We start from the raw sequence: 27,446 nt of genomic DNA on the forward strand, positions 1-27,446 counted from the left end.
ACAACAGAAGCTTTTCTGCTGCCTGGAACATTGTCTGCCCAATCCCAGCAATCCTTTGGCACATAGTAGGTGCACAGTAAATACACGTCCGAGTCAAATGAGTAGTTTTTAAATAAGGACCCCAACTCAATGTCATTTGACATACTCTTTACTTTTCTCCAGTCATTATTTCTTTTCAAAGTTTGTTGTTTCAATCCAGTTAATATTCTACCTCATCTTTTAACCTTCTTTATTTTCTACATCCATGAGTTCTTTCTTGTTTTATTTTTCTTTCTTGCTTAATCTCTTTACTCATTCCCTACCCCCAAGGCTGTCAGCCTTCTCTCCATCTATGAGTCTGTCTCTATTTTACTTTTTAGTTCAATTTGTTCATTAGAGTCTACATATAAGTGAAATTGTATGGTATTTGTCTTTCTCTGACTGGCTTATTTCCTTCATATAAAAGTTAGTATCATGCTTTTTCCCTCCACTTAACATGGCATTCTAACCATCGGTGTGGGATTCCGTAGTTCACATCACCCTTATTTAAAACAGCTGCAAACTAGCCCATTGATTGATTGCATTATAGTTTGCTAACAATTCCACTATTGTTAGAGGCTGTTTCTAGCTTTTTTACTGTTTCTGTAAGTAACAGTGTAATCTACTTTTTCTTTTTTCCTAAAGCTAGTCCCTGCCTGGGGTCACTGTTAGCCCAGATTGTCAGAAGTAACGTTACTGGATCATCAGAGTGGTTGGGGCCTTTGTAAGGCTCTGGATGATACGGCCTTATTGTTAGGAGCGTGGAAACACACCCACCTCTGCATGTGTTACCACATTTTAGAGTTTTCGCCACATTGAAAGAAAGGCAGTGTGGTTTTCCTCACTGTGGCTACTCTACACAGGACGTCCACCCTCACATACCCAGGCCTCGTGCCAGGTATGTGTGCATGCGTGTGCACACGCATACAAAACACAAATTTTTTAAACTCGTGATAGTCGCCAGAAATATCTTTATCTTGTGCCTTTTCTCAGCATTTCTTGAAAATCTTTTAAAACTTTCTGCCTAGTATGCTTGGGTTTTTTTTAATCTACTCTCTCTCTCCCTCCCTCTCTCTCTCTCTTTCTCTCCCCTGCCCCCCAATGGAAAATGCAGCTCTTGAGGATGACGATTGCGAAACAGAGGCTTGGAGACGACGAGATTGGGGTGCGGCACTTTGCGGCCCATGAGCGCGAAGACTTGGTCCAGCAGCTGGAGAGGGCGAAGGAGCAGGTTATTGTTCACAGCTGTGAGCAGGGGATGGGTCTGCACAGCTGGTCACAGCCCAGGGCTGAGTGGACTGTGTCCCTGCTGCCCAGAGGGTGTGGGGTGTTTGGGATGCGAGTCGGAGGAGGATGGAGGATACAAGCGGGAGGCTTTTCCTCCCTTGGTCCTCGCCTGGGTTCCCAAGCCGCCTCCGTGTTTCTGGCTTGCAGCAGGCCCGCTGTTACTTTTGGTGCCGTTGTTCTGAACCCAACAAGAAAGTGCCCCCTTCTCCAGGATAGACGAGGAGAGAACAAAATGTGACAAACTGGCCTTAATTTGCCAGTTTCCGCTCAAATGCTGAGCAGTGCTTTTGAGGCAAAATCTCACCGGGTACAGAGTCCTAGTTAGGGAACAGCTGAGAGAGCCCAGACTTTGCTTCCCTTCTCTTGCTAATTGGGTTTGAAGAGCAGAACCAGATTTCTGGGTCTAGAGCGGACAGAAAAAGCATGTATTTATAAGACCCTGGTTGCTGCTCCCAGCATTGGGATCTGCCCTCTCCAAGCCTCTGGTTTGGGGGCGTGTTGCTGCTGGTGAGGGACTGGTTCTGTTTCTCCAGGCTGGTGTCCCCTCCCACCTGAGGTATATTTAGTAAGTGTCTGTCAGGACGTCGTCCCCTTCCTTTTAGCTTTGATCGTATTCCAGTGAGTGGCTCTTACGGCTTTAGAGCATGCGGGCGGCATTAATAAGCTCTCTAAAAGCCAGCCAGCCGCACAGAAGGCTCCATCTCTGGCCATCAAGCTGGTGTCTGAGGCACAGCTTGGGTAAGGGTGCTTCCTCCGGTTTCAGATTGAGTCTCTGGAGCATGACCTGCAGGCCTGTGTGGATGAGCTTCAGGACGTGAAAGAAGAGCGATCTTCTTACCAGGACAAAGTGGAGAGGCTCAACCAGGAGCTAAACCACATCCTGGGCGGCCACGAGAACCGCATCATCGACGTGGACGCCCTGTGTATGGAGAACAGGCAGGTGGCCCAGCCCAGGCCTGCGGCCCATCGGGTGGAATGCTGGCTCTTCCACGGGCCTGCAGCCTGGGAATTATCTGCAGCCCTGTTCACATTTGAGAAAATTGCCTTACAGGAAAAGGACAGTGTAACCCTCAAAACGATGATATTAATGTCACATATTAGTAGAAAAGTCAGGAAAGCAGTGCCACATGCCGACATGTGTACCCCTTTCTCCTTCTCCCCACTTAGGTGAGAGAGTAGGAGACCAGGGAAAGCTGCTTGTTATTGCTATCAAGGAGAGAGAAAAGAATAAGAAAATAAATTGAGAAATTCCCTTAGCTGTTTCTTTTCCCCGAGGCAAATTTCAGTGTGTGTATGTGTCTAACTTAATGTTATGTCTGGTGTCGTCTCTTCCTGCCTTCCTTCCCAGTGGAATCATCTTAATGAGAATTATGTGAAACCCGTGTTGGTATCCCTCAGGGAATCTCTGCAGAGGGCTCGTCTGAAGTGGGGTTTTTGTGATTTGGGCATATTTGACCTTGATCGCATTCATTTAAGCAGAGGTCACAAAGATGCACTTTTCTCCCCCTCCCTGCTGTGGGAAGCAGGCATTATATGTAAAAGAGGGCTCTTCGGACCAGGGCTTTCTTCTCCTCTCCTCTCCTATCTGAGTGTATGTTTTTCACTTGGCCCCCAAACACTTTCCGGTTGCATTTTTTTCCCCCAGGTACCTTCAAGAGAGATTAAAGCAACTTCATGAAGAGGTCAACCTCCTGAAATCGAACATCGCCAAATACAAGGTAGCAGAACCGTGACGATGATGCTGATGATTCACTACGGTGCCTCTAAATGTCATCCTGTTTCAATTCTCTTTTATGTGCAAAGATATTTCAGTGCCTGCCCGCCCTCCCGGAGAGCGGCCCCTAAGAGCCGTAACTGAGGTAGCTGGTGAGAATTAAACCTGAAACAACAAAGACACACACAAAGAAACCCAGCTTCTGTGAGGGCTCCTCCTCGGGCAGTCATCGGGACAGGGCACGTGGACAGCCCCCAGGATCTCGATGTGGTTGCCTCCCGGCCTCGGAGCATACGACCTGAGGCTTCTTCTCCGGCTTTTCTTTAAAACATTCTGTCATCAAATACCATTTGTCCCATAATGGTCCCTAAGAAAATGGTTTCCGAGCGATGAAGAAACAAAGACTAGGAAATCGCAATCCAGTCCATGATGTTCAGGTCTCCCTGAAAGGACAGAACGTCTAAATTCTCCCCACTGTTATTTCCTCTCGTTCCAGCATCATTAGTTTGATAATATCTATTTCTGCAGATGTTACTTGTGTTATAATTAGAAAGATCTCCTGGGTGTCTCTGCTTTGAAAATAGATTGATTTCTCTTCCTGAGGGTGAAGTTCTCAAGCAGTCTGGGTGCTTGGGAGGGCCTTCTCAGTTTCCTGGCTTTTGACGTGGGGTTTTTTTCTCAGAAATCTCCGTGCTGTTCCTCCTTTCTGTCTGTGGGGCCACACTTTAGTTTCTATATATACACATGCAGCCAAAGAAGAAGGCAGCTTTTAAAGATGTATAATTAATACATAATTTTAAAATAGGTGCATGTGCATTTGTTTCCGAGCATTTAATTCGGTTCTGCTATGTGCCAAGCACGGTCTGTACCATGCATATCAATGGGAATGGAAGCGCCTCGTCTGGGAATGACATTTAGGTGGCACGTCTGCCCTCCCCTTCCTTCTATCCATGGGAGGTGGCGACACTCGATGGTAGCCCCTTTTTCCAGTTGAACCGTAGAATTCTTCCAAATGCCACCAGTGACTGCCAGGCATCCGTCCATGAAAGTCAACCTGTTCTCCTCTCATGTCTGTTTGGAAGGGGTTTTCGTAACCAGGGACTTCGCACGTTAGACTGAGTCCTTGCTTCAGATTGGTGACTTCACGAGTGCGCACTGGGTGCCTTTCATGGTTGGGAGGGGGCAGTTGCTATCATCCGCTGGGCACCAAGTTCTTTTTAAACACTTTACCAGGTCCATGCAAATCCTAACCCTTTGGCGGGGACTCAGAATTTGAACAGGTGGGCCAGCATTTGGATTTTGCCAAGGGTCCTTGTGTGCTACATTGGAGGGTGCGTCTAACCACACCTGAGTATTTTTCCATTTATTGTCTTTTCTGACAGAGGTTTCAATTTTTCTCCCCATTCTACCTTAGAATGCTCTCGAGAGACGGAAAAACTCAAAAGGCCAGGGTAAATCCGGCAGCAGCGCTCTGACTGGCGTTCTCTCCGCAAAGCAAGGTAGGGGGTATTCTCCGGGAGGGGCCCCTGGGCATCGCAGAGGGCTGGACCTGCCAGTCCACACGCCTTTTTGTGGACTGGGCACCGAGCTGGTCCTTAGACACTTCCGCCTGTGGCAGGATTCCCTGGACAGCTTGTCAGAATGCAGATTCCTGCCTCCAACCCTGTCTCCAATTTAGTTAGGTCTGGGTGGGCCGTGAGAACAGGCATTTCTAAGAAGTTGCCAGATGACGCTGATGCTGGTTTGGGGGCCTGGCTTTAAGCGCCTTAGCCTTAGAGGTTTTCCTAGTAATTGGCCCTTGTTTGTGTCCCTTCCCCTGCACTGTGCTCTCCTTTCGAGAATATTGTCCCTTCCCTGATCACCAGTTTAGCATCTCTGAGTACGTTTCGGCCTCATCGAATTTCCCTTTTTCCTGGCCTCCTTGGGCAGAACAGAAGTCTCATAGCTGCTGAAATCATTTATTTCATCATGGAACACGTGCCTTTTCCAAAGAAGCTTTTATTGATTGCAATTTCGTTCCCCCTCCTTGTCGATTCTGATGAAAAATAATGATCTTCCAGGAGCAGTCCAGGGGAATAAATAGCAGAGAGCTTGCTTCTGACACTTACTATAACACTATTCAGTGTTAAACGTCAGCCTCAGGTTGGACGTGCTCGACTGGCCCACTCTCGGGAGTCAGCAGTGCCGAGGGCAACACTCGGATGGCAGTCTTAATCCGCAGTAGGGGGCCTCGAAAACACGCCCCCTACTTACCTCACAACCAGCTTCCCTAACAACCAAGGCACTTTTCCAAGCAACTTCTTTTTACCCGACTAGGAAAGGACCCTCCAGCATTGTCTTTTAAAAAGGAAACTACACTACTCGATAGAAACGGGAAGTAGCCCGTGTAAGTTTAGTTTTGGAGACCCTCGACAGCACGGCATCTTTGAGTGCTGAGATGTACTCTTGTCTCCGCCGTGGGGACAGCCAGCCGCCCCTGAACACCACAGCAGAGCGGTGGATCTGGACACCCTTCCTGGGTAACCATTTGGCAACCTCGGATGCAATGCCTTACGTGGGTGCCCTTTGAGCCAGCAAGAAATAACTATAGACATATGCAAATATTTTGCTGCAAGAAAATTCTTCCTACATTAGTTAAAAAAAACATTGGAAACAACATATTATTTTATATCTATACATGAACTACCAAGCAGCTGTTAACATTTTGTTGTAGGACGTACTCATCATGTGACATTAGGTTAAGTGAGAAAAGCAGAGCTTTTCACATTTTTGAAGAGAAGTGTGTGGATTTTATATCCATACGCAGACACAAGAAATGGTGTTCAGAAATCCACAGTGGTTTGTACTGTCTCCTTTTCTGCTGTTCAGTGGGAGTGCAGGCGGCCATTGCCTTTTTGTGTGACCTCTTGGTAAATGTGCATTTACCCTCTGCAGTGGACTCTTCAAAGCACCATAGCAGCATTTAGAAGCTGGGCACCCGTCACTACCCAGGCCGAGCTGACCTTGGTTTGCACTCCGGTGTCCCAGGCGAGCTTCAGACTGAGTTGTGACTGTCATTTCCCACCTAGTTCAGGATCTGTTGTCAGAGGACCACGGGTGCAGTCTCCCGGCCACTCCGCAGTCCATTTCTGATCTGAAGTCTCTGGCCACGGCCCTGTTGGAGACGATCCATGAGAAAAACATGGTCATCCAGCACCAGAGGCAGACCAACAAGTAGGTGGCTGGACCTTCGGTGGGGGTGGGCGGGAGAGGTGTGGGGTGATGGCAGCTGGTGGGGCTACAGGCCTTAAGGGAGGCAGGTGGAAAGCCTCAAATCTGCAAGAAAACTCCTTAAACGCCTTAAACTGGATCTAGGCTTCTGCACTGTGATAGCACCTTGGCTGTCAGTCAGGTCAAGCCAACAAATACTACTGGTTCCTGCTTACTGAATGTTTACCCTGAACTCCTCACTGAGTAATGCCTATTAAATGGCAATTTTCATTGCATTTGCCTGGGTTACTCAGCCAATCAGCCCTCTGGGTCTTCTTTAGGAGAGGCCCCTATGGAGGGCTTGTGCATTCATAGCATGACTTTGAGGGGCTCTGAGTGGCAGGAACAGTGAAACATCCACTCGAAGGCAGCTGTAGGCAGCCTACAGGGGACTCTCATGTCACTCGTCAGGATCAGCAGAAAAGATGGTGAAAAGGAACAATAATGTCTTAGTTGGTTTTTATAAACATTTTGACTGTACTAGACCAAATCAAGCAAGTTAAGGTAGCCACTGGAAATTGCAGAAGCAAAATGGGAAGCGTTCAGGGAACGGTGAGTAAACAGTCAGTTAAGGCAGCAAATACCATGCACGGGGCCGGCTCAGGGGCCAGCACCTGTGGCTGCTCAGCAGCCTGTGCTCAGAAGCTCCCGGCATTTGGCCTGATGCTCTTGTCTCCATGTTGAAATTCCAAATTATTTTTTAGTGAGGGGGCTGCACATTTTCATTTTGCGCTGGGCTCTGCTGACTACGTAGCTGATGCCAGAACCCCAATGAAAGTGCGGAGGAAGTGAGCAGGCCACAAAAGGCTGGGCTTCCAGCAAGAAGGGGAGGGATCAGGGAATCGGGCCCTGGAAAATGATTGAGAGTATTGTAAAAACAAAATAGAAAAAAGAGGAGATGGAAGTGAAGGGAAGATCGCGCAGGAGATTAAGATATATATAAAAGAAGGCAGAGAGCAGTGGAGGGAGTCTGGGCAATCTCAAAGAGATGACAAGGGTAATTTATTGAAAGGAGTTTCAAAAATTATTTTAAAAGAAATCTTAACCAAGGAGTGAAACAGCCGGAGGCTGAAATGCAGATACTAATAAGGGAAGGGAGAAGGACTGGGAATCTTCCCAGAACAGGCACAGAGGACTGTTTTCTTCAGGCAGGACCCCTGCGGTGCCCTGCCCTGCTGTTGGTCTGACACCCCGTGCCCCTCGGACAGGTCGGTGTCCTGCCGTGTCCCTAACCTGTCCTCCTGCAGCTGTGTGCGAGCGTTCCCGGGGTCCCTTGGCTCTGGCCTCTTTTGAGAAAGACTGACACTTTCGTTTTGCCAGGTTTATCTTTGCTTTAATGCAATTTTCCATTCTTAACTATTTAATAATTTTGAACTATTTCATGGTTCACATTTAAAAGGTTAAACAACAATATACAGCAGGTCCTTGAAGAGTCGGTTTGTTACAATGTTGACGTGCTGCTTACGAACTTAACTCCTGTTCATATCAGCTAGCCTGTGGTAAAATTAGTTTTGTTATACTTCATTTCACTTAAAGTCGAAAAGTGAGGGCGTTAAGTTAGAACTTACTGTATCTCCAAACTACTGCTGTCTCTTAGCCACCAAATTCCCCTACCTGGAAGAAATCACCATTCCTCACTTCTTAGGGGTCCTCCCCAAGCATACCCGTGTAACTAAATGCATTAATGCATTTACATAAACACACAAAAATACTCAGGTATGTTTATATAGATATTCTCCTTATTTACATGTAGTAGATGGTATACATTTTTTTAAAAAAAGGTTTTCACTCTTCTGTACTTTACCCATAAGGATAGATCTTGAAGATTTCTTTATATCAGTACATAAACTACCTAATGTGCCATTTTTAATACTTAGAGGGTCTTAAGTTTCATATTTTTGATAAATGTTTTATTTGGGAGCATAAAAAAGAAGTAAAGGAGTAAAGAAACTAATTAAATAAGAAATGGAGTTGGGGCTAAGAATTAAATGTGAATTTTGTCTGCTTGCTCTTATCTTTCATGATTTAGCGTTTTGTAACTCAGATACTAAGATAGCCTTGTTTCGGTTGGGCATGAGAAGTCGGAACAAAGAGACTGTTCGGAAGTGTGCCTTCTGCTGCCTGACAGTTCCTGGCCACCCTCTGGAAGGTGCACAGAGAGCCGTCGTGAAGAACTGATGACTAAACCTAGGATTTTACATTGTGAGAGCATGTTCAGTTACAAGAACTGATGACTGAACCTAGGACTTTACATTGTGAAAGCATGTTCAGTTACAAGAACTGATGACTAAACCTAGGACTTTATATTGTGAAAGCATGTTCAGTTACAAGGCATTTTGCTTGAGATACTTGTTTCCAAAGAGTTGGCAGTTGTCTGATTATTGCTAAAGAAGAGATGAGGTTCACTTGTCTTATAAACAGATGGCAAAGCAGATAAAAGAGGCAGATGTTGAAGTAGTTTCACTCTCCAGTCCTCCCCAACAAACCACCACTTTTCCAGAGGTGGGGGTGGGGGTGGTGGTGGTGGTGGTGGTGGTGGTGAATTCATAAAGACACCCTGGCCTTTCTCTACCCTTCCTGCTGTGTCTGAAACTGTTCACTGCTCTTCCCCCTCCCTGGCCAATGGTAAATAGCTTAGAAGTTTGAAATATTGGTGGCAACACCAGCTGCCAGGCATCAGAGCAGTGATTCAAAAGAAGGCCACCTGGGTGGAGGTGGGGGCAGGGTTGTCTCCAGGTCTGCGTAGAGCCACAGCCAGCTGCTTCTGCTTCAGGCCCTGGCTCTCCCCAGGGACCCTCACTCGGGGACCCCTGCCCCCTGTGTTGTCCAGAAAGCAAGGACAGAAGCACAATGGCAGCCAGTTCCTGAGTTAGTTCTGCCTTTGCAGATCACCTATGATGTTGTTATCACAAACTGCTATTGAAAATCCACCTAGAGGCCTGACATCTTGAGGAATTTCCTACTCTACTGGGTGGACATATGTGGAAATCTCCCCTATCTTAAAACAGACTGTAGCTAAATAAAAATTCTCTTTAAAATCTCCCTATCCTACAAAAAAAAAAAATCTTCCCTCGAGCCTGTTTATGCCTCGAGCTACTACCCCAGCTCTCTCCGACTATTCTCTGCTAAACTACTTGGGGAGTCATCTATATTCACTGCCTCAACTTTCTCGTAGTCTGCTTTTGTCTCCACCTGTCACCTGGATTCTGGATTGTGTCACCTCCGCTGCAACATCTCTTTTAAGGGTCAGGCACATCTTCTGAGTGGCTTTCTCTGGACTTTCTAGAAGTACGACCACCTCTAGAATAAGACAATACTGACCATGCTGTCCCACCTGGAACTCTTCCCTGACTTCCAAGACCCCACATTGCCCTGGCTCCCCTCCTTCCTTTCCAAGTGTGCTTCTCTGGTCCTCTCTCAACTTATGCACGAGGTGCTCTAGGCCCCTGCTCTTCTGACCTCTCCCACGCTGTTGGTGAGCAGACCCACTTCCCCAAGCTACACGCTCGTCTTCGCACTCCCAGATCTTTCCTCTCTCCCTTGTGTCCAGATGGGTACCCTGGGGACACCTCCCACTCCTCACCTCCCTCCCACTCGTGGTCCCATTCCTTTGGCTTCCCTACATTCCCACTGGCTTGTTTTGGGCCACCATCGTCGCTGACTTGGACAATGTTCATCTAACTGGTCTGTTTCTACTCGTATTTCTTCCGGTCCCTTCTCAACTCTGTGTCCAGAATACTTTTCCTAAACTTTGTTGTGCTGCTTCTCTGCTTAGCACCCTGCAATATCTCCCCATTGCCGATGTATAAATCTTAACATTGTCAGTGTGGCAACAAGATCATGAGGTCTGGGTCCTTACAGGCCTCTCTGGATCCATCTTTCGTTTACTCTCCACTTCTGCTCCACAGTTCAGCTGAAGGACTTGTGTATTTCCAGGCCCAGGTGTTGATTCTGGTCCCTCACTTAGCAGCTGTGTCACCCTGAGCATGTTAATTGACCTCCCTGGGACTCAGTTCCCACATCTACAAAATTAGGATGATAAGAGCTGCCTCACTGGTTGTGGGAAGGCAATAAGGGAAATCATAACTGTGCTGTGCTTATAGTAATATCTGGTACAGAACAAGTGATTGACAAATATCATCTGTTACTAAACCCCTTCCACTGGCACCATATCTGTGTGTGCATGTGTGTGTGTGTCTGTGTCCCACCAGGCTTTTAGTCCCTCAAACACAGGGACAGGGTCTGCTTCTCCTTATTATCCTCTGCAGCCGCAATAACTGTTTGTTAAATTGGTCAAACTGAATTGAATGGACCCTGTTCCTACTTCCACCGTCTCCTTCTATAAATACAGCCAGCTATTAAGACTCAAATAGCCCTCTTCCCTCACTGGGCTGCATCACACCACGTTCAGTGGACCACCTGCCACATTCTTTCAGTGTCAAGCCAATCAGGAGGTCCCTCTTTGTCATTTGAAGCATCTTGGGTTATATTTGGCAAGTCAGCTGTGGTTACATCCATATTTCAATATAAATGGTCTTTAACGAGAGTTTGCTCCAGATGTGATAAAGCTCGTTTTCCATTGCCCTTCCTGGGTATTGGTTAAGAGTATGTACTTCGGAGGCAAACTGAGGCTTAGGTTTGTGAACGTTGAGGACGAAGAAGGGCTCCTGATGCTAACTAGACTCAGGTTTAAAAAGGAGAAAAAAGAAAAAGACCCTCACAGCCATTTCTGCAGAGGGCCTCCCACACAAACTGCACTTCGCAGCGAAGCCTCTGCTCTAACACGCCTGCCTCTGTGCTAAACTGCCTTCCTCTGCACTGAACTGCCTGCCTGTGTTTCTATCAAGTTTCTGCCTTCTGGGCCAGCCCTTATAAAGGAGTTTCTGGAATCCTGTTTCAACCAATGGGACTAACTAAGGCTTGCCCCATCCAATCAGAGCTGCTCTATTCTGACCAGTCTGGACAGTGCCTTTGGACCAATCAAACTAAGGGCTTGGCATCCTCATTTGCATAAGGATGGACCAGTCAGGGATGAGTGGTGGGGACTTCTATCTATATAAACCGGCTCCCTCTGGATTGGGGGGCATACTTTCCACAGATATCTGAGCACTGGGTTTCCTGCCTCCAGACCAGTGCAGAGCAGAGTGGAGCATCACTGAGCAGACAGCCTCACAGCCATCCTGCAGCACTACTGAACTGTTCCAGAGCAGTGCTGTGTTCATCACTATGCTATATTACCACTGAGCTGTTTGTACTAAGTAAAATTCGCTTCTTTACAGCACCCCAAATTGGGGGTTCCTGTTGGTGTTCGAATCAGTCCACCAATGACCATGGATTGATAAATTCAAATCCAGGCTCATCACCAGTTGAGTCTTGCATGGGGTTTTGGTCCAGTTAATTAACTTCCACACCTCTGTCTGGTAGTGGGAGGAGAAGTACAGGATGCCGTGAGAGCACTGGGCATTGGGAAAAGACAGAGCTTTGAGATGAACTGCGGGTCCTTGGGCAAGTTGCTCAACCTCTCTGTTCCTGGGGGTTCACATGGGTAAAAGAAGGACAAACAGACAATGTACACTGCAAGGTTTTTGTCAGGTCTGGTGAAATTACGCAAGCCTGGTAGGTAGGTGTTCAGCACGGACCCTGATTCATATACAAGACTCAGGAAAGGTCAGTTGTGCTGTTAGTGTTACAGTGGGGTAGTTGCCGTTTTTACTGATACTATTACTACTACCCCAACTTCTGCTGGGTTCGTTTGACTGCCTGCGGCCCTGCATCAGATGCCCGTGTCAGGCCAAAGAAAAAAACCGTCACCCCTGGCAAACTTAGGCAGGGCCTCTGAAAGTAGCTTGTTGGGGACACCAGCAAATTCTCCTCCCTCCATTTCTGGGAGACATGGCCGTGATCTGGGAACATCAGGAAAAATGCAACCAAATGTCTCTTCACCACACCTCCGAGCGTTGCCCTGACGCATCCTTCAGCATCCGCAAAAGAGTTAATCCTTATCTTTTGTTTCCGAGAGGCAGCCACCCTACAGAGGATCTGATCTCGTTAAGAAACAGGCGTCAACTTGAACACCACTGCGATTGCATCTCAAACCCATCAGCTGGTGAAAAGGGAGCTTGGATCAGGAGGTCTGAGCAAAATATTGAAAGCGAGATTACGAAGAATGGTGTTTATTGAAGGGTCAGAGCCATGAAAGCAGAACAGACCCAACAATTGGAGTGAAAATGGAAAGTAATTGATAAAGACTATGCAGAATTTAAGACTTAAAGAAAAGAGGCAAAGAAATGCTCTAAGTACCTAGAAATGGAAAGTAATTGATAAAGACTATGCAGAATTTAAGACTTAAAGAAAAGAGGCAAAGAAATGCTCTAAGTACCTAGATGAGGAAAACCACATACAGGGGTGTTGAAGAGTTTTCTGTGAACTCACAGGGAATATTAATTAAACGCTATCAGTCAATTCAGATAAAACAAGGGTGAATTCGAAGCCATATACACCATATGTGCAGATATGTACATATTCATGTCTCTCTGTGTGGGTGTGTGCAGCCATCTCTGACTTATAAAGGGAACCGGAAGAACAGTCCTGGTGTTCTGATTCCTGTTGAAAAGAATTGAAACTTTGCTATTAAGGATATTTCTGCATCATTTTAGCACAGGAGTGCCAAGAAAATCCCCCAAATAATATAAAGACTAGTTGTTGTTTTTTTTAAATATCCAGGTCAATGGAAAGTGACTGAAGTTTTAAATGACTGTGAAATCATTTCCCAATATATTTAATTTTGTGTCAAGGAGGGGAAATATGTGCCCACATGTATGTATTCTCATCTGTACAAAGTTGGATGCGCTGGTAAACAGTATAGTGTCTTCAAATACACATTCCAGGACTTACATGTCAACGAGTCGGTCATAATGGTCGCTTTGGAAAGCAATACCATTATTCTAGTGATTCTGCAATTACCGAGAGTTCTCTAGAAATGTCTGTTTTCTTCTAAATTCTCTCCATTAATAATTACAAGTCATGAGAAAAGAAAAACATTTATTTAATTGAGTGCATTTTTAAACATCTACCAGTCATGCTAGATGTGAAGGAAGAATCGGATATCAATCTGAAATAGGTGAGGTTGAGGACAGCAGCTACTGGACTAGGCAGCTGTTATTTTATTGACTCAGAGCAGCATTACCAAGCATCTTTACCATGTTGTTGCACTTTGATTGTTTCCAAGACTCAGATCTACCTTCAAAGAATCAAGGCGTGCCACCACTAACGGTACTCGAAATTCAGTCATTTTCAGCAACGAGCAATTCTTAAACAGAAATGCTGTAAGACAGCTGGGCAATGGTGGAATAATTGCTTGGTTTCTCTGAGGAACCGCCCTTTGGTAGAGGAGTCACTTCAATGGCAACATTTTAGTATTAAAAAAATTATTCACCTTATTTGTATTTCAATACAGTGTGCGTGTGTTCCATTTTTAGCAGCTATCTGAAATCTCAAAACATTTTCCCAGAGTGAACTAGCAGGTTTCCCAAGTAGCCTGCTCACGGCCGTGGGAGCTGGTGAGATGCTCATTAATCTGTCTGCTGCAATTCACTCCCCTTTTCCAGAATCCTAGGAAATCGGGTGGCTGAACTGGAGAAAAAATTAAGAACTCTGGAAGTTTCTGGTTTGTGGAGTCTTCCAGGTAAGCAGAACTTCATAAAATTTATTTTCCTTTTTTTAAAAAAAAGGGAAGCACTGTCATAATTTGCAAAAAAAATTCTACCTTTCCCATATCCTTTTGTTTGAAGATCACTACTGAGAAGTGTTTTAAACTTAGAAACTCTCATCTGGAGGAAAATCAGAAAATTAAAATAAATGTACAGGTTCTCATCTGTGTGACTATGCAGTTTTACTAATTTAAATTCTGAAATTGTCATTGTGCGTGTGCATGTTTTTTTTAAGATACGTGTTTTTTTTGAACTTTGTGAATATAGGAAATTGTTTCCTTTTTTGCTGCCCATAGGTGTCTTATAAAGATTTTTTTCAATTTAATCATCATCCCTACAAATGAATGTAAGAATGTACAAAGATTTGTTCAATTTGATCATTAGCCCAAAAACTTAAAATAAGAAAGACAAGTGCTCCGACTGAAGGCAATGCACGGCCTCCTCCTGCTCTCTTCCCCCATCCCGGTTGTGATGTGGCCCGAAAAGCAAAATCTCCTGTGTGGATTTTTTCTCACAATTGTCCACAGGAGAAAGCTCTGATGTTTGACATTCATTAGCTATATTCATTCTGCTTGTCTTAAAAAAAAATGCCCCCTTCATGAGACGCAGGTCAGTCATGCCCCCTTTTTTCTTTACACCTCCAGAAAAATGTGCTTATCACTTTCCACTGTCTCCTCTCCCCCTAGAAGCAACATTGTACATATATTTTAGCTACTTACCCTTTCTGCACGATATGGTCTCCTCTACCCTTGATTCGTACCTGTTACTTCGTACAGGGAATGAAAATTGCAGCATGGATATGGACAACAACACGTCTCGTGGTGTAAATCTGAGTAGCTGCCTTAGGTTGCCTGGAAGTGGGTTTCGTAAATTGGGATTTTTAGCCGTGATTCTGAAGTTGAGGTCAAAAGACCTAACAGAACTAATTAGTGGCGAGTGCCATCCTGGGGATTTGAATGATCCGTTTCGCACAAGAACCTTTTGATGCGGTTAAAACCTTATCTGCTTTGAAGGCCTTTCTTTTATTGCATTGAATTTCAACACACTCGGGCAAATTTGTTGTTTATTTGTGCAGTCAGATTGCTATTTCTGTGCATGTCCTGAAGTTTTGATTTTTTTTCTCCTTTCCAAATGACTGAGTGAGATTTCACAATGTTTTATTTCTACAACTTATGTAAAAAGCTGGAAGTTGAAGAACAATGAATGCTGAGAATTTTCTGCCTTTGGTAATGTTGGGTCTAGTTTGGAATGGCTACTATGCAATAATAATTGTTTCTTTCCTTCCTTGTGCTGCCTGAAGGCCTGAGCTACAATGTTTCAGTAGGATTTGGGAGTAGGTTCCATTTGAAATATCCGTGTTTGTGGCTAATAGAAGCAGTGCGTTAATATCACCCCTGCATGGAAATAAACAGAAAGGCATTCTCTACGTGTCCTTGCACTTCCCTGGTTAGAACAGTTCATGAAATTGAGAATTCACTTAGTGCAAGGCAAATATTAAATGGTAAAGTTAGCTTTGAGGGACCTGGCCGAGTGGGTTTTATGCCATGGCGCTGTCTGTTCTGATCTCCAGCCGCCACACAGATACAAAGTGGGAGCACAGGAAAAAGAGTGGCAATTGCCCAGTGGGATAGCACTGCCCTGGTACAGGGACGAAAGATGTTACAAGGAAGCGTGGCCTCATGATCCTTCTCCAAGCCTGGTGAGAGTGAGGGGTAGGCCCCTTGCGCTGTTACGCACACCGGCCCCTTCTGTCTGCTCGTCGTTTGACGGCTCCATTGGAGGGACTGAGTAGTGCAGCAAGAGGCAGCATGTTCTTTTCCTCCTCCTCTTCTCCTTTTCCCACTTTCTCCTCCTTCCGCTTCCTTCTCCTCTTCCTCTTTCCCCAAATAGGAGCCCCATTACAGTGTTTTCATCCAACTGGAGGAAGCTAGGTCTCCATGGTTTCGGAGAATTGCTAGCTCTCTCTTATTTACCAGCATCTTGAAAGCATCAGTATCTCCTCCAATCAACCAGCCCATTGGTGTGTTCAATACTCTTTCGAGCATCAGCGTGGAGGATTTAGCTCTGTACCAGGGATTCTAAGGTGTGCCCCTCACCTGCTCCAAGAACCCACTTTCCCATTAGGGAAGCAAGATGAATATACACCAAGCAGTGAGAGGAGAGCGGAAGAGGCTACATGCTTAAGGGCTGAGTGATCGCGACATCCATGTGGCAGGTGTTGGCACGGGCTGGACCTGGAAGGACACTTGAGAGCAAAACGTTCGAGGATGACGAGTGCATGGTGTGTAACATGCATCGCCACCACAGTGGCGAACACTGCACGTCAGTCACATGGCTCTTCTTTGATGGCCTCGCGTGTGGCCCCCAGAGCGGTCTTCCACTGGTGGCTTTCCAGGAAGCCACCTCCTGTTCCCATTGTCCTCTTTCCTGATCCAGTCTGACTCCCTCATTTCAGGCAAGGAATCTTGGGAAGCCCAGGAAGTTAGGTGATACCTGAGGCCACAGTGGCTGGTATGAGAACCCAGGTGTTTGGATCTTCCTTCCAGTGGTCACCTGTCCCCGTGAGCTGCAGCTTGGAGAAGAGGCGATAGGTAGATCAGATCCGCTGGGGAGTGGTTCACAAAGTGAGTCGGACTGGAGAAGAGGAAGTCAGAAGCCAGAACAGTCCCTTCTGAGACACTGAAGGATGGTGGCAAAGGAGCCAACCCCTCACTGCTACGCGGCAGAAGTACCGCTGGGCGGTGGGCACTGCTGTGACTTTTCTTTGACTCTTTTCTCCCCCCCTGTTCACTCTCTCTGCCAACAGCATCTAGATCTCGATGCTTTTTAACAGAGTTGGGGCAAACTTGTGATCTTGCTGGGGAGTAGACGAGCTTGACAAATGTCACAGCTGGTGGAGAAATCATCTGGACAGCAAAGCATATTCCACACTGTTTAACCAGTCCCTGAGAGGTAGAGAAGGTATGGGGCTATTGTGAGGGACCACACCCCTCGGGAAGGAGTGACCCTCGGCCGCTACACCCCCACTGGTCAGCCTCCTTCTCCCAGCCCTTTGCTGGCCTCTGCCTGGAGGACGGTGCTTGGGGAGCTCCTGGAGGAGGTGTCCTGGACACGCTCATGCTCTGAAAAGAAACCCTAAACGCCAGCACGAGTCGGGAGACAGCGGAGCCTGGCTCTTTGAGGTTTTTGTTTTTATTCTCTCTTCTCCACTTAAAGCATCAGCCTGAGGAGGAAAATGGGCGTTTTGAAAGTTCTTGGTTTGTTTCAGAGAAGGAGATGAGGGGTGTTATGTTAGAAGGAGTCAGCAGGGCTTCCAGAAGCCGACACCAGTTGAGTGGATGGAGGATTGGGGGGACCTTCGACGTTAGTTGAGGTTTGACCCTAGTTTGTGGGTCACCCTTGCCCCACTCCTCATCCTGCAGTCCGACAACCCAAAGCGAAACTATGGACCAGCAGCTCATTGGATTAGAACTCTGTTCAGTCAGTATAAGTAGAATCCAGACTGAGTTAGAAACAGTGCAGCTGGGATCCTTCCAAGAAAGACCTTTGAACCCTTCAAATATTTTGCAAGGATGACCAATTCTTGGCATTTTGCCTTAAGATGAGGAAGCAATCTCCCCAGGCAGGCATTGGGGGAGGAATGTAACTTCTCCCTAGGCCCTGCCTTGATTGGACATAAAGCAATGGCAGCTTCTGTTCCCCTCCCTGGTGTGCCTGTCTTGGAGGAGCCCGATGTTGCTGGCTCCGGTGCTGTTTGGGGGGTCTTTATGGGCTGGACGATGCCCTGTGCTTTGAGAGGGTCACCAACAGTCCATCCTGCAGAATTCCTCATGGCAGGAAGGGCTCGGGATCTCCGCCAGCTTCCAGTTCTGCCCTTAATTCTGAATCTTTGGCCACCACGGTCAGGGGGACTTGGAAGGCTGGTTGTTCACAGAGGGGCAGGGTGTGTCTCTTACTGAGTCACATTAAGGCCAGGGAGCTGCCAGCCTACCTGCTAGAAAAAAGAGGGGTCAAGTGATGCTTTTATTTTTCCCACCTGGAGGACAGTAACTGTTGCCTGTGGCGAGAAACAGAAAGAAGTCCATCCTGAGGTGTCTGCTACGGGTTCAGAGAGACCACTAAGCCCTCCAGGTGTTTCCAGATGGTCCCTTTGCAGCTCAAAGGGAGACCTGATCGTGTTGACTTCATTCTGAGAGTCTCTCAACGATATCCCAATGATTCTCTTTGGGAAGCCTCCCCAGCCTAGGAACAAGAAGGTTTCTGGATTTTTGCCAGATGTGAAGAGTAGCTGTGTTGGTGGGGAATTTCCAAGTCGGCTCCTATCAGATTTCTGTTCTTCTGGGAAGACCCTCAGAGAGCAGAGAAACCGGAGTGCCATGGGTGCTAATAACACACGCCATCTGCCCGAGGCGGCGGCCCGCAAGACATCAGGATTCCCGAGGATGTGTCTGCTGTTTATTCACACATTTATCAGATGCTTATCGGGCACCTACCACGTGCAATTTCTCTACTGCAGTCTCGAGAATTGAGTTAATAAGATATGGCCAAATGGGAAGATGGTGCTATAAACAAATTAAGGACTCAAACGCGGAGTCTGGGTTCACCAAAGGAGTGAAAGTCTTCACACGAATTCTGCTCTATGCTCTGTTGAGCCTGAAACAAGATCACAGAACTTTAGAGCCTCTGACCTGAGCCCCACTTAATGGCGCAGCTTCGGAAAGGGTCTTGCGCAAAGCTGGGCAGCTAAGTTTGGAGGGCAGGCTGGGACGTGGCCCCTGGGGTTTGGAGTCCGGCATGGTGGTTCCCGCCAAGACAGTGCCGAGACCTTGTGGAGCCAAGTCTGGGATCCAGTCCTGCCTGCTGGGCTCTTTCAACTGCTGCCCTTTCTGTCTGTGTGTTTTGAGTCTGTGTTCCCAGTGCTCCTGTTTCAAAGCCATGCTTCCCCGCTCCTCACTGCCATCACTTGCCATGGCCTTCAAAGTGGAGTCGTGATGCTTTTCCTTTTCTCCTCTTTGCCTCATGTGCTCTCTGTCCACTCAGGGAGTTCATGCAAATAGATCAAAGGTTTTGGCTGCTCTGGGACTCTCTGTTCTAAGTGAAAGTTTAGCTGTGATCATTTGAGGGACCTGATACTATCGACTTACCACAGAGTTATTATTCAGTCTTAATGACCAAATCAAATGAATCAGATACAGTGTATATGACAGTGCTGTGGAGGGTGCCTTGTAAAGTAGTGATTTTAGTAGGTGCCATTTATTGAGTGCTGACTCAATGCCTGACACCAAACCCACCCAGTGAGGTGGGTCCTGTTATTTGTCCTCATTTACCAGGCAAGGGCCCTGGGGCTCAGAGAGGTTAAGCAACTTGCCTAGCGTCACCCAGCTAGGAAGGGATGGAGTCCAGAACACAAGCACTGTAGTGTGGCTCCAGAGCCTGCGCCTCCAAGCACCCAGCTCGTGTTCGTAGTGTTATTATGTCACCCGATCAATGCCACCCAGTGTTTGGCTGACATACAGGCTGCCCCTTACTGGTGGCATTTGTGGGCAGCCATATCCTAAGCTGACTCTTAGGGCTTGTAGACAGACACTACCTGTCCTCACGTTACAGAACGGGCCTGCTGGCCATTGCCCTTCCACAGTGTTACCTGTGAGTGAAGAAGGTGCATGTTCACCAGCCAGTCCATTGTGTGGGGGTGAGGGTACTATAGTAGCAACCCTGCTGAGGCCCTAACATGTCCCTTTTCCCCTTTCCCATGACAGGGGGCAAGGACACCATCCTGCTCAGCGACCCCACTCTCCCTACCATGCAGAGGTCCAGACCCCCATTGCTGAAGTTGGTTGAGCAGCCCACTGAGCACAAAGCAAAGCCCAAGGACGGTAAGCGCATCTCAGTGTCTTCATCTTCGCTTGTCTTATGCCTGGCACAGAGGAGGGCTCAGTGCACATCAGTCCTTGCCCTTCTCACAGCTTCAGGGGCACTGTTGGGTCATTCCTTGTATTCCTCAGTTACTTCTTTCTTGGTGTTTACATGGGCTCATCTCGTTTGGAGCTTCCAGCAGAAGAATGCAGGCCCCTGTACGCTCTGCACAGTGGCACAGAGGTTAAAAGTGAGGCCTTTTGTTGGACAACTTGGGTTCGAATTCCAGCCCCATGTCACACTGGCTGTGAGGACTTGGGCTGGTAACATCAGCCTCCATTTCCCTGCCTATAAGTGGTGGTGCCAACCTCAGAAAAACCCTGGCACGTTGCCTGGCACATGGTAAGTGGCCTGGGAATCAGTTGCATGGGGAAAAATCTTCTGCTCTACCAGGCACACTTTCTGGATGCCAGGTGTTCTGAAGGGGACCGTTTAGGGAGCAGATGGGCCAGCAGGTGTGAGAGCCAGACCTCTTCCCAGGGGGCAGTCTTGACTCTCCAACTAAACTGTCCTTCACATCTTCTAAGTTTGGCTCATCTTCTTCCTCTATCCCCCATGTGGTTGCCAGCTTCCAAAAGGCTCCATGTGACCCCCCTCCTCCTGGCATTCATGCCCTTGTATAGTCTTCTGCATTGTGTCAAGGGTGGTCTGTGTAACTACACAACAGAGCAAAAGTGACAGTGTGTGACTCCCAAGGCTACGTCATAAAAGACATGTGGCATGCACTTTGCTCTTTCTGTTTTGGATCATTCACCCTGGAGGACACTGGCTGCCATATTACGAGGATGCTCAAGCAGTCCTACATGCATTTGTGTGGTGAGGAGCTGAGGCCTCCAGCCATTGGCCGAGTGAGGGAGCCATCTGGGAGGCAGATTCTCCAGTCCCAGTCAAGCTGTCAGCTCAGGAGAGACCATTAACCAGAACCACCCAGATAAACTGCACCTTAAGGCTCCTGAGTCTTAATACTGCTAAGTTACAGAGCAGTACATGACTGATGCACCCTGCATGTGGTGTCAAGGTACTTTCCTTGAACAAATACATTTTCTCTCCATCTTCTCTTGCTGCAGAGTCATGCCTTCAACCATCACCTCCATGAAAATATTCTCAAAATATTTTTCCATCTGCAGAGTCCATCTGGGTCCATCTGCAGAGTTACAGTCCCACATTTCTCTAAGCTCAGACTTTCCTACCCATGTACCCTCCAGACTTCTCAAGAGTGACACCAGCAACTCTTCCTGCCTCATCCCCTAGTTGCCATGCTCCCAGCTACCCAGGCTCGAAATCTTAGACTCACCACAGAGCACCGTCAACTTCCCTTCCCCACCCACTTCTGGCCTCCAGCCCAGCCTGTTCCTTAGAGCTCCTTGTACCTCTGCTCCTACCACCTCTGACTCGGCACAGGCCCTAGCTCCTCGGAGGGCTTCCATCCTCTCCTGGCTTCATTGCCGTCTTCATTCTGCTGCTTTAACATGAAGCCCCTGGAGTACTGGTTTCTACCTCTTTGTATCCAGCTCCAAACTCTGCAGTGGCTGCTTGAACTTGTGGCTCTGCAGCCTAGCCTAGCCCGCCTTTCTAACCTCATAGTTCTCTGACATGAGAACTGTGCTAACCAGCTCAATTAGTTAGCTGGTTCTATATAACAAACCACCCCAACAGTTAGAACTTAAACAATGGTGTATTATTTATCACAGGCCTTTTGGTCAGATGGGAGGGTCTGCGAATTTGAGCTGGGCTCAGCAAGCTCACTCACATCTGCACAGCTGTGTTTTGATGCCTCTGCTGATCACATGTCATAGTGCTGGAAGGGTAAGGATGGAAGCTAGGACGATTTCAACAGACAGGCTCCTCTTGGCACACGCAGGGAAACTTCCTGGAGTGACCCCGGGACTTGGATGGGTCACACACTGGCCAGTAGGCAAGGCTGGGTCTTCCCAGCCAGCAGTGTGGGGCTGTTTGCAAGGCAGGTCTGCAACACAGCATGGCCCGTTGTGCAGTCTGGAACACGTCTTGGCTGGTGGTCATCCCATGCCAGCATCCAGTGTCCTCATGCAGAGCAAAGCCCCCTATCTGCTCTGGGCTTGCTGAACCCCCAGGGGAGTCAGGGCCTGCTACACTGAAATGGAGCGTGGGCCTGGCCTGATTTTCACAAGCATGGCATAAGTAATACCCTGATTCAAATGATAGCTCCCAGGACTCCATCATTAGCTCTCATTGTTTCGACCCCGGCCCTTGGCAGCACGGGCAGGAACAAGGAAGCATTTATGTAGCGGCGATCGGTGTTGGGGGTGGCCTGCCTCGTCACCACTCTCCGATTCATTCCCACTGCAAGCAGCTCACACTTGGGGGCACAGAGCCCATCAGGGATCAGTTAACAAACGAAGACCCATGTCCCCTTTGGGCCAGTGGGAGGGGAGGGGGCACATATTTAGGTAACTAGCAGTGTGTCCTTCAAAGAGCTACTGTTTCTTCATTGTTCGGGAGGAAATATTTTTTTCTCTCCACACTATTTATGTCATAATGCATTTGTATCAGTTGATAGCCTCATCGATATTAATATGTATATTTTATTAATAACTATTAATGATACTAATTCTGTTTGCTAAAACAGCATGGGGTAATTACTGTTATTTATAATAGTATTTTCCTACTCTGGGCAAGTTCAGAAATCTCTCTTTTGTGAAGATGGCAATGCTGTGTGTCTGTTCTCAGAGGGAAGATGAAGTTGCCACAGCTTAAGAGTTAATGTTCCAGAATTGCAGAATTAAAGGGAGATTTCGCTCCCACTGCGGGGAACCAGAGGCCCTAGTTTGGGTTCAAGAGTCATGGCATTTTCAGTAGCTTTCTTTGGTCTCCTGGTAACAACTTCAGTATTATTTCTCAGGCACCTGTCAGATAAACAAAAGGGAGGAGCGTTTGGTAAAGCTGCTGTGGGCCCATAAGCTGGTCCTGGAGCCCGGCCTCTATATCTTTAAGGTCCTGGGGCTCTGAAAGGCGGGCCTGTATCAGAAAGCAATCCCCAAGAGAAGCAAACGGCAGAACTTCAGCTTCGCTCGTTCCCTTTGCAGCTATGCTTGGGCCTCTGATGACAACTGCGGTCTTGCTCCCCACCCCACACCCCAAAATCAAAGTTCCAAAGTTCTCCCTGCTAATCTCAGGGGCTTGCCATTTCCAGAAAAATTCATACATTTGATTATGCGCAGACTGCCACCTACAGAAATGGCACAAGGCATGCCCTGGCTGGTGTGGCTCCATGGATTGAGCGCTGGACTGTGAACCAAAGGGTCGCCGGTTCGATTCCCAGTCAGGGCACATGCTGGGTTGTGGGCAGGTCCCCGGTAGGTGGCACACAAGAGACAACTGCACATTGATATTTCTCTCCCTCTCTTTCTCCCTCCCTTCCCTTCTGTAAAAATAAAACCTTCAAAAAATAAATAAAAAAGAAGTGGCACCAGGCAAAGGGCCAATGGCCAGAGTCCCCGGTCTAGTTAGACCGCCCTCACTCAGATGTGAATGAAGGCAGAGAAGGTCAACCTGGCCCACAGGAAAAGCACCACGAATGCTGTAGGGATGAGGTTGTTCCTGGTAGGGCTGGTTAATTGTCCAGGGCCGCCCGAGTATACTGTTAAGTGTCCTGGAAGAAATAACATCGTAAGAGTAATTTCCAGAAGGAGTTTATTCATCTCACTCTGGTAAAACATTTTACTGCAGGAAAGACTATCATTTACTCCTCCCGAGTGCAGCTTCTTGCTCCATTCTGGAAGCCTCGTCATTTTGACTCCGTGTTGCTCATGCCCCCTGTGCAACTAACTATGAAATTCCACTCGTTACTGTGAAAATCATGTGACTGCTTTCCTTAGCGCCTCAGAGGTAGCTACATGTTTGTGTGAGTTAGAAATGTCTTCCTCACCCTTTTTTTTTGAAAGTGTCATAGTGAGAACTTTTAGGGTAGCAACCTGAATACAATCTAGAAAAGTACCATAAATCAAGGATTGTCTTATTTATTAATACATTAATAAATTATTAATTAATACATTATTAATACATGGTATTTAAATATACTAATATATTCACTTATTCATGAATTAATGCATATAGCCATAGATTCGAACATTTAATAAGCTATCTATTGAGTCTTTCTTCTAGAACATTGGCAGAGTTAAAAAATTAATCTGCTAAGATTTTATACTTCAGCTGGTTTTTATAAGCTAAACTATATATAGGTAATCATTTAAGGGTAAAAAGAAATACTGTGTTCCCCTGGAGGTCCCGACACAGCCTTGTGGGGATTAGGATACTGGAAAGGTTACTTCTGGCCAGCTTTAATCAGGTCCGCTTCATGGAGGAGGCGGAGGTGGAGCTGACTCTTGAAGTCGGGCATCTGGATACATAAAGGAATGATGGTCACGAAGGGCAGGGCTGGGAGGCTGTTGAGGTTCAGTGTTGCTGGAGTCTAGGGGTATAAGGAGAAGAGCTAGGGTGTCAAGTAGAAAGGTCATGGATGTAGTTGGGTCATTGAAGTTCTTGAATGTCAGGCTAAGGTCTTGGGCTCCGTTCCTGAGATAGTGGCAAAATCTGAGGGTCTTACAGTGGGGAAGGGTGTGGTCGGATTGGTGTTTTAAGCTCACAGTGCTTCTCAAACTGTACTGTGCACCCAGATTGCCTCTGACCTTGTTAAAAATGCGGGTTCTAAACCAGTCGGTCTGGGGTAGGGCCCAAGAACCTGCATGTTGAACAAGCTCCTGGGTGGTGCAGCTACGGCTGGTCTATAGACCCCACTTTGGGTAAAGCTTGTAAAAGCTTTGGGGAAGGTCCTTCTCCCAACAGATTGGATTAGAGCAGGAGACTAGAAGCAAAGGAACCAATTAGGCGCTAACATAATTATCCTGGCTGAGTAGACCTGAATAGTTACCTTTTTCAATCAAGGCTTGCTTTATTCACTCATTTATACACTATGACTTTCACTGTAAGCACGAGTAATGGTCTCGTTTCAGGTACAATACTTGCTGAGGTCAGTGAGTTCTCTGGAGAGCAATACATAGTTACCCGTGACCAAGCACACACTTTAGAAAGTGCAGTGCTCATTTGTTTGAACTTCTGTCCCTGGGACTTTCTCTATGGAAATCAAAAAGGCTAAAGAGAAAGAAAATGGCTTCTTCTGAAGGTGAAAGCAAACGTGTATGGGAAGGACTGGAGAGGTGTGGGGACCATGGTCACGGCCTGCCTGGCTGGACAGAGACCCACAGCCAGCTTCCCCAGTGACACCAGCCTGCGGACTGTGCAGCCAGCAGCTCTGTCTGCGTCCATTTCCTCTCCCTTCTCTGTGCCCTCCCTGTTCTCCATTCCAGTGGCTTCAGTTCAGTCTTATGGTCAGTCTTTTCTCTCTAATGTTTCATTTCTTCTGAAGTTCCATGGACTTTTCTTTAGCACTGTTCAGCCATTGTAAGTTGCTTGAAACACTAAGTACTATTTTAAGTAACTAAATGCTCAATAACACATCCAGCTTTTAAACTAAATGGATGCTCAAAACATGTCCTATTCTTTTTTTAATTTTATTTTTTAATTACAGTGGGTACTTAATATTATTTTATATTAGTTTCAGGTGTACTGCATAGTGGTTATGCATTTGTGTAATTCGTGAAGCAATCCCTCCATATTTCCAGGACCCACCTGGCCCCATACCTGGCGATTATAATATTATTGACTATATTCCCCCATGCTGTACTTTAATAATACTTTACTAGCCCTGGCTGGTGTGGCTCAGTGGATTGAGCGCGAGCCTGCAAAACCACATGGTCGTGGTTCGTTCAGTTCCCAGTTGGGACACATGCCTGGGTTGCAGGCCGGTTCCCAGCAGGGGAGGCATGAGAGGCAACCACACATTGATGTTTCCTTCTCTCCATCCCTTCCCCTCTAAAGATAAATAAATAAAATAAAAACATATTTAAAAAATAATACTTTACTAGTCCCCATGAGTATTTTGTAACTACCAATCTGTACTTCTAATCCCTTCACCTTTCTGACCCAGCCCCCCAAATGCCCCTCCCCTCTGGCAACTATCAGTCTGTTCTCCATCTATGAATGTCTCTGTTTTGTTTATTTTGTTCTTTAGATTCTGCATATAAATAAAACATTGTCTTTCTCAGTCTGACTTATTTTACTTAGCATAATACCCCCTAGGGCTGTCCTTCATGCTGTTACAAATGGTAAGATTTCATTCCTTTTAATGGCTAAGTAATATTCCATTGTATATATGTACCATTTTTTTAATCCAGTTGTCCATTAATGGGTATTTGGGTGGTTTCCGTGTCTTGGCTGTCATAAATAATGCCGCAGTAACATAGAGGTGCATATATCTTCTTGAATTAGTAGTGTTTTGGGTTTCTTTATAACCAGAAGTGGAATTGGACTTATACCCACAAGTGGAATTGCTGGGTCATATGGCAGTTCCATTTTTAATATTTTGAGGAAACTTCATATTGCTTTCCATAGCAGCTGCACCAGTCTGCATCCCCAGGAGTAGTGCATGAGGATTCCTTTTTTGCAACATTTTACCAATACTTGTTTGTTGATGTATTGGTGATAGCCATTCCGACAGGTGTGAGGTGATAGCTCATTGTGGTTTTAATTTGCATTTCTCTGATGATTTGTGATGTTGAGCATCTTTTGACATGTCTACTGGCCATCTGTATGTCCTCTTTGGAAAAGTGTTTATTCAGAAGTTCTGCCCATTTTTTAATTGTAGTGTTTGTTTTTTTGGTGTTGAGTTGTATGAGTTCTTTATAAATTTTGGATATTACCTCCTTATCAGAAATATTATGGGCAAATATCTTCTTCCATTCAGTAGGTTGTCTTTTAATTTTGCTTATTGTTTCCTTTGCTGTGCCAAAAGTTTTTAGTCTGATGTAGTCCCATTTGTTTCTCTTTTATTTTCCTTGCCTGAGGACATATAAAAATATTGGTAAGAGAAATGTCATTGAGTTAACTGCCTATGTTTTCTTTTAGGAGTTTTATGGTTTCAAGTTTTTAGTTCATTTTGAGTTTATTCTTGCATGTGGTGTAAGAAGGTGATCTGGTTTCATTTTTTTTTGCATATATCTATCCAGTTTTTCTAACAACGTTTACTGAATAGGCTGTCTTCACCCCGTTGTATATTTTGTCTCCTTTGTCAAAGATTAACTGACCACAGAGGCGTTTGTTTATTTCTGGGCTCTCGAGTCTGCCCCATTGACCCCTGTGTTTGTTTTACCCCACTACCCTGTGCTTTGATTACTGCAGCCTTGCAGCGTGTTTTGATTTCAGGTAGTGTGACATCTTCGGCTTTGTTCTTCTTTCTCAAGAGCCCTGTGGCTGTTCAGAGTCTTTTGCGGTTCTATATGTATTTTTGGATTACTTGTTGAAGTTCTATAAAAAAATGCCATTGGTATTTTGATAGGCATTGCATTGAATCTATAGATTGCTTTGGGTTGTATGGACATTTTAAAGATGTTAATTCTTTCTATTCTTGAGCACAGTAAATGGAAGCATATACTGTACTTCTTCATTTTCTTTCTTTA

At 46.3% G+C, this 27,446-nt stretch overlaps 1 protein-coding gene across 2 annotated transcripts in view; it reads left to right on the plus strand.

The window, feature by feature from the left end:
- Positions 1-27,446, plus strand: part of CCDC149 (coiled-coil domain containing 149) — a 97,555-nt gene that overhangs the window by 63,883 nt on the left and 6,226 nt on the right. Inside the window, exons 5-12 of one of the 2 annotated variants that reach the window (XM_037044891.1) lie at positions 1,133-1,249; positions 2,069-2,241; positions 2,951-3,023; positions 4,434-4,518; positions 6,088-6,232; positions 13,876-13,952; positions 15,278-15,310; positions 19,737-19,853. In XM_037044891.1, the coding sequence (XP_036900786.1) occupies positions 1,133-1,249; positions 2,069-2,241; positions 2,951-3,023; positions 4,434-4,518; positions 6,088-6,232; positions 13,876-13,952; positions 15,278-15,310; positions 19,737-19,853 (820 nt within the window). The remainder of the gene's footprint in view (positions 1-1,132; positions 1,250-2,068; positions 2,242-2,950; positions 3,024-4,433; positions 4,519-6,087; positions 6,233-13,875; positions 13,953-15,277; positions 15,311-19,736; positions 19,854-27,446) is intronic. The other variant, XM_037044899.1, reaches the window with a different exon arrangement.

Source organism: Sturnira hondurensis, unplaced genomic scaffold (assembly GCF_014824575.4).
Source record: "Sturnira hondurensis isolate 20B ecotype Veracruz unplaced genomic scaffold, ASM1482457v3 Scaffold0000780, whole genome shotgun sequence".
NCBI lineage: Eukaryota > Metazoa > Chordata > Mammalia > Chiroptera > Phyllostomidae > Sturnira > Sturnira hondurensis.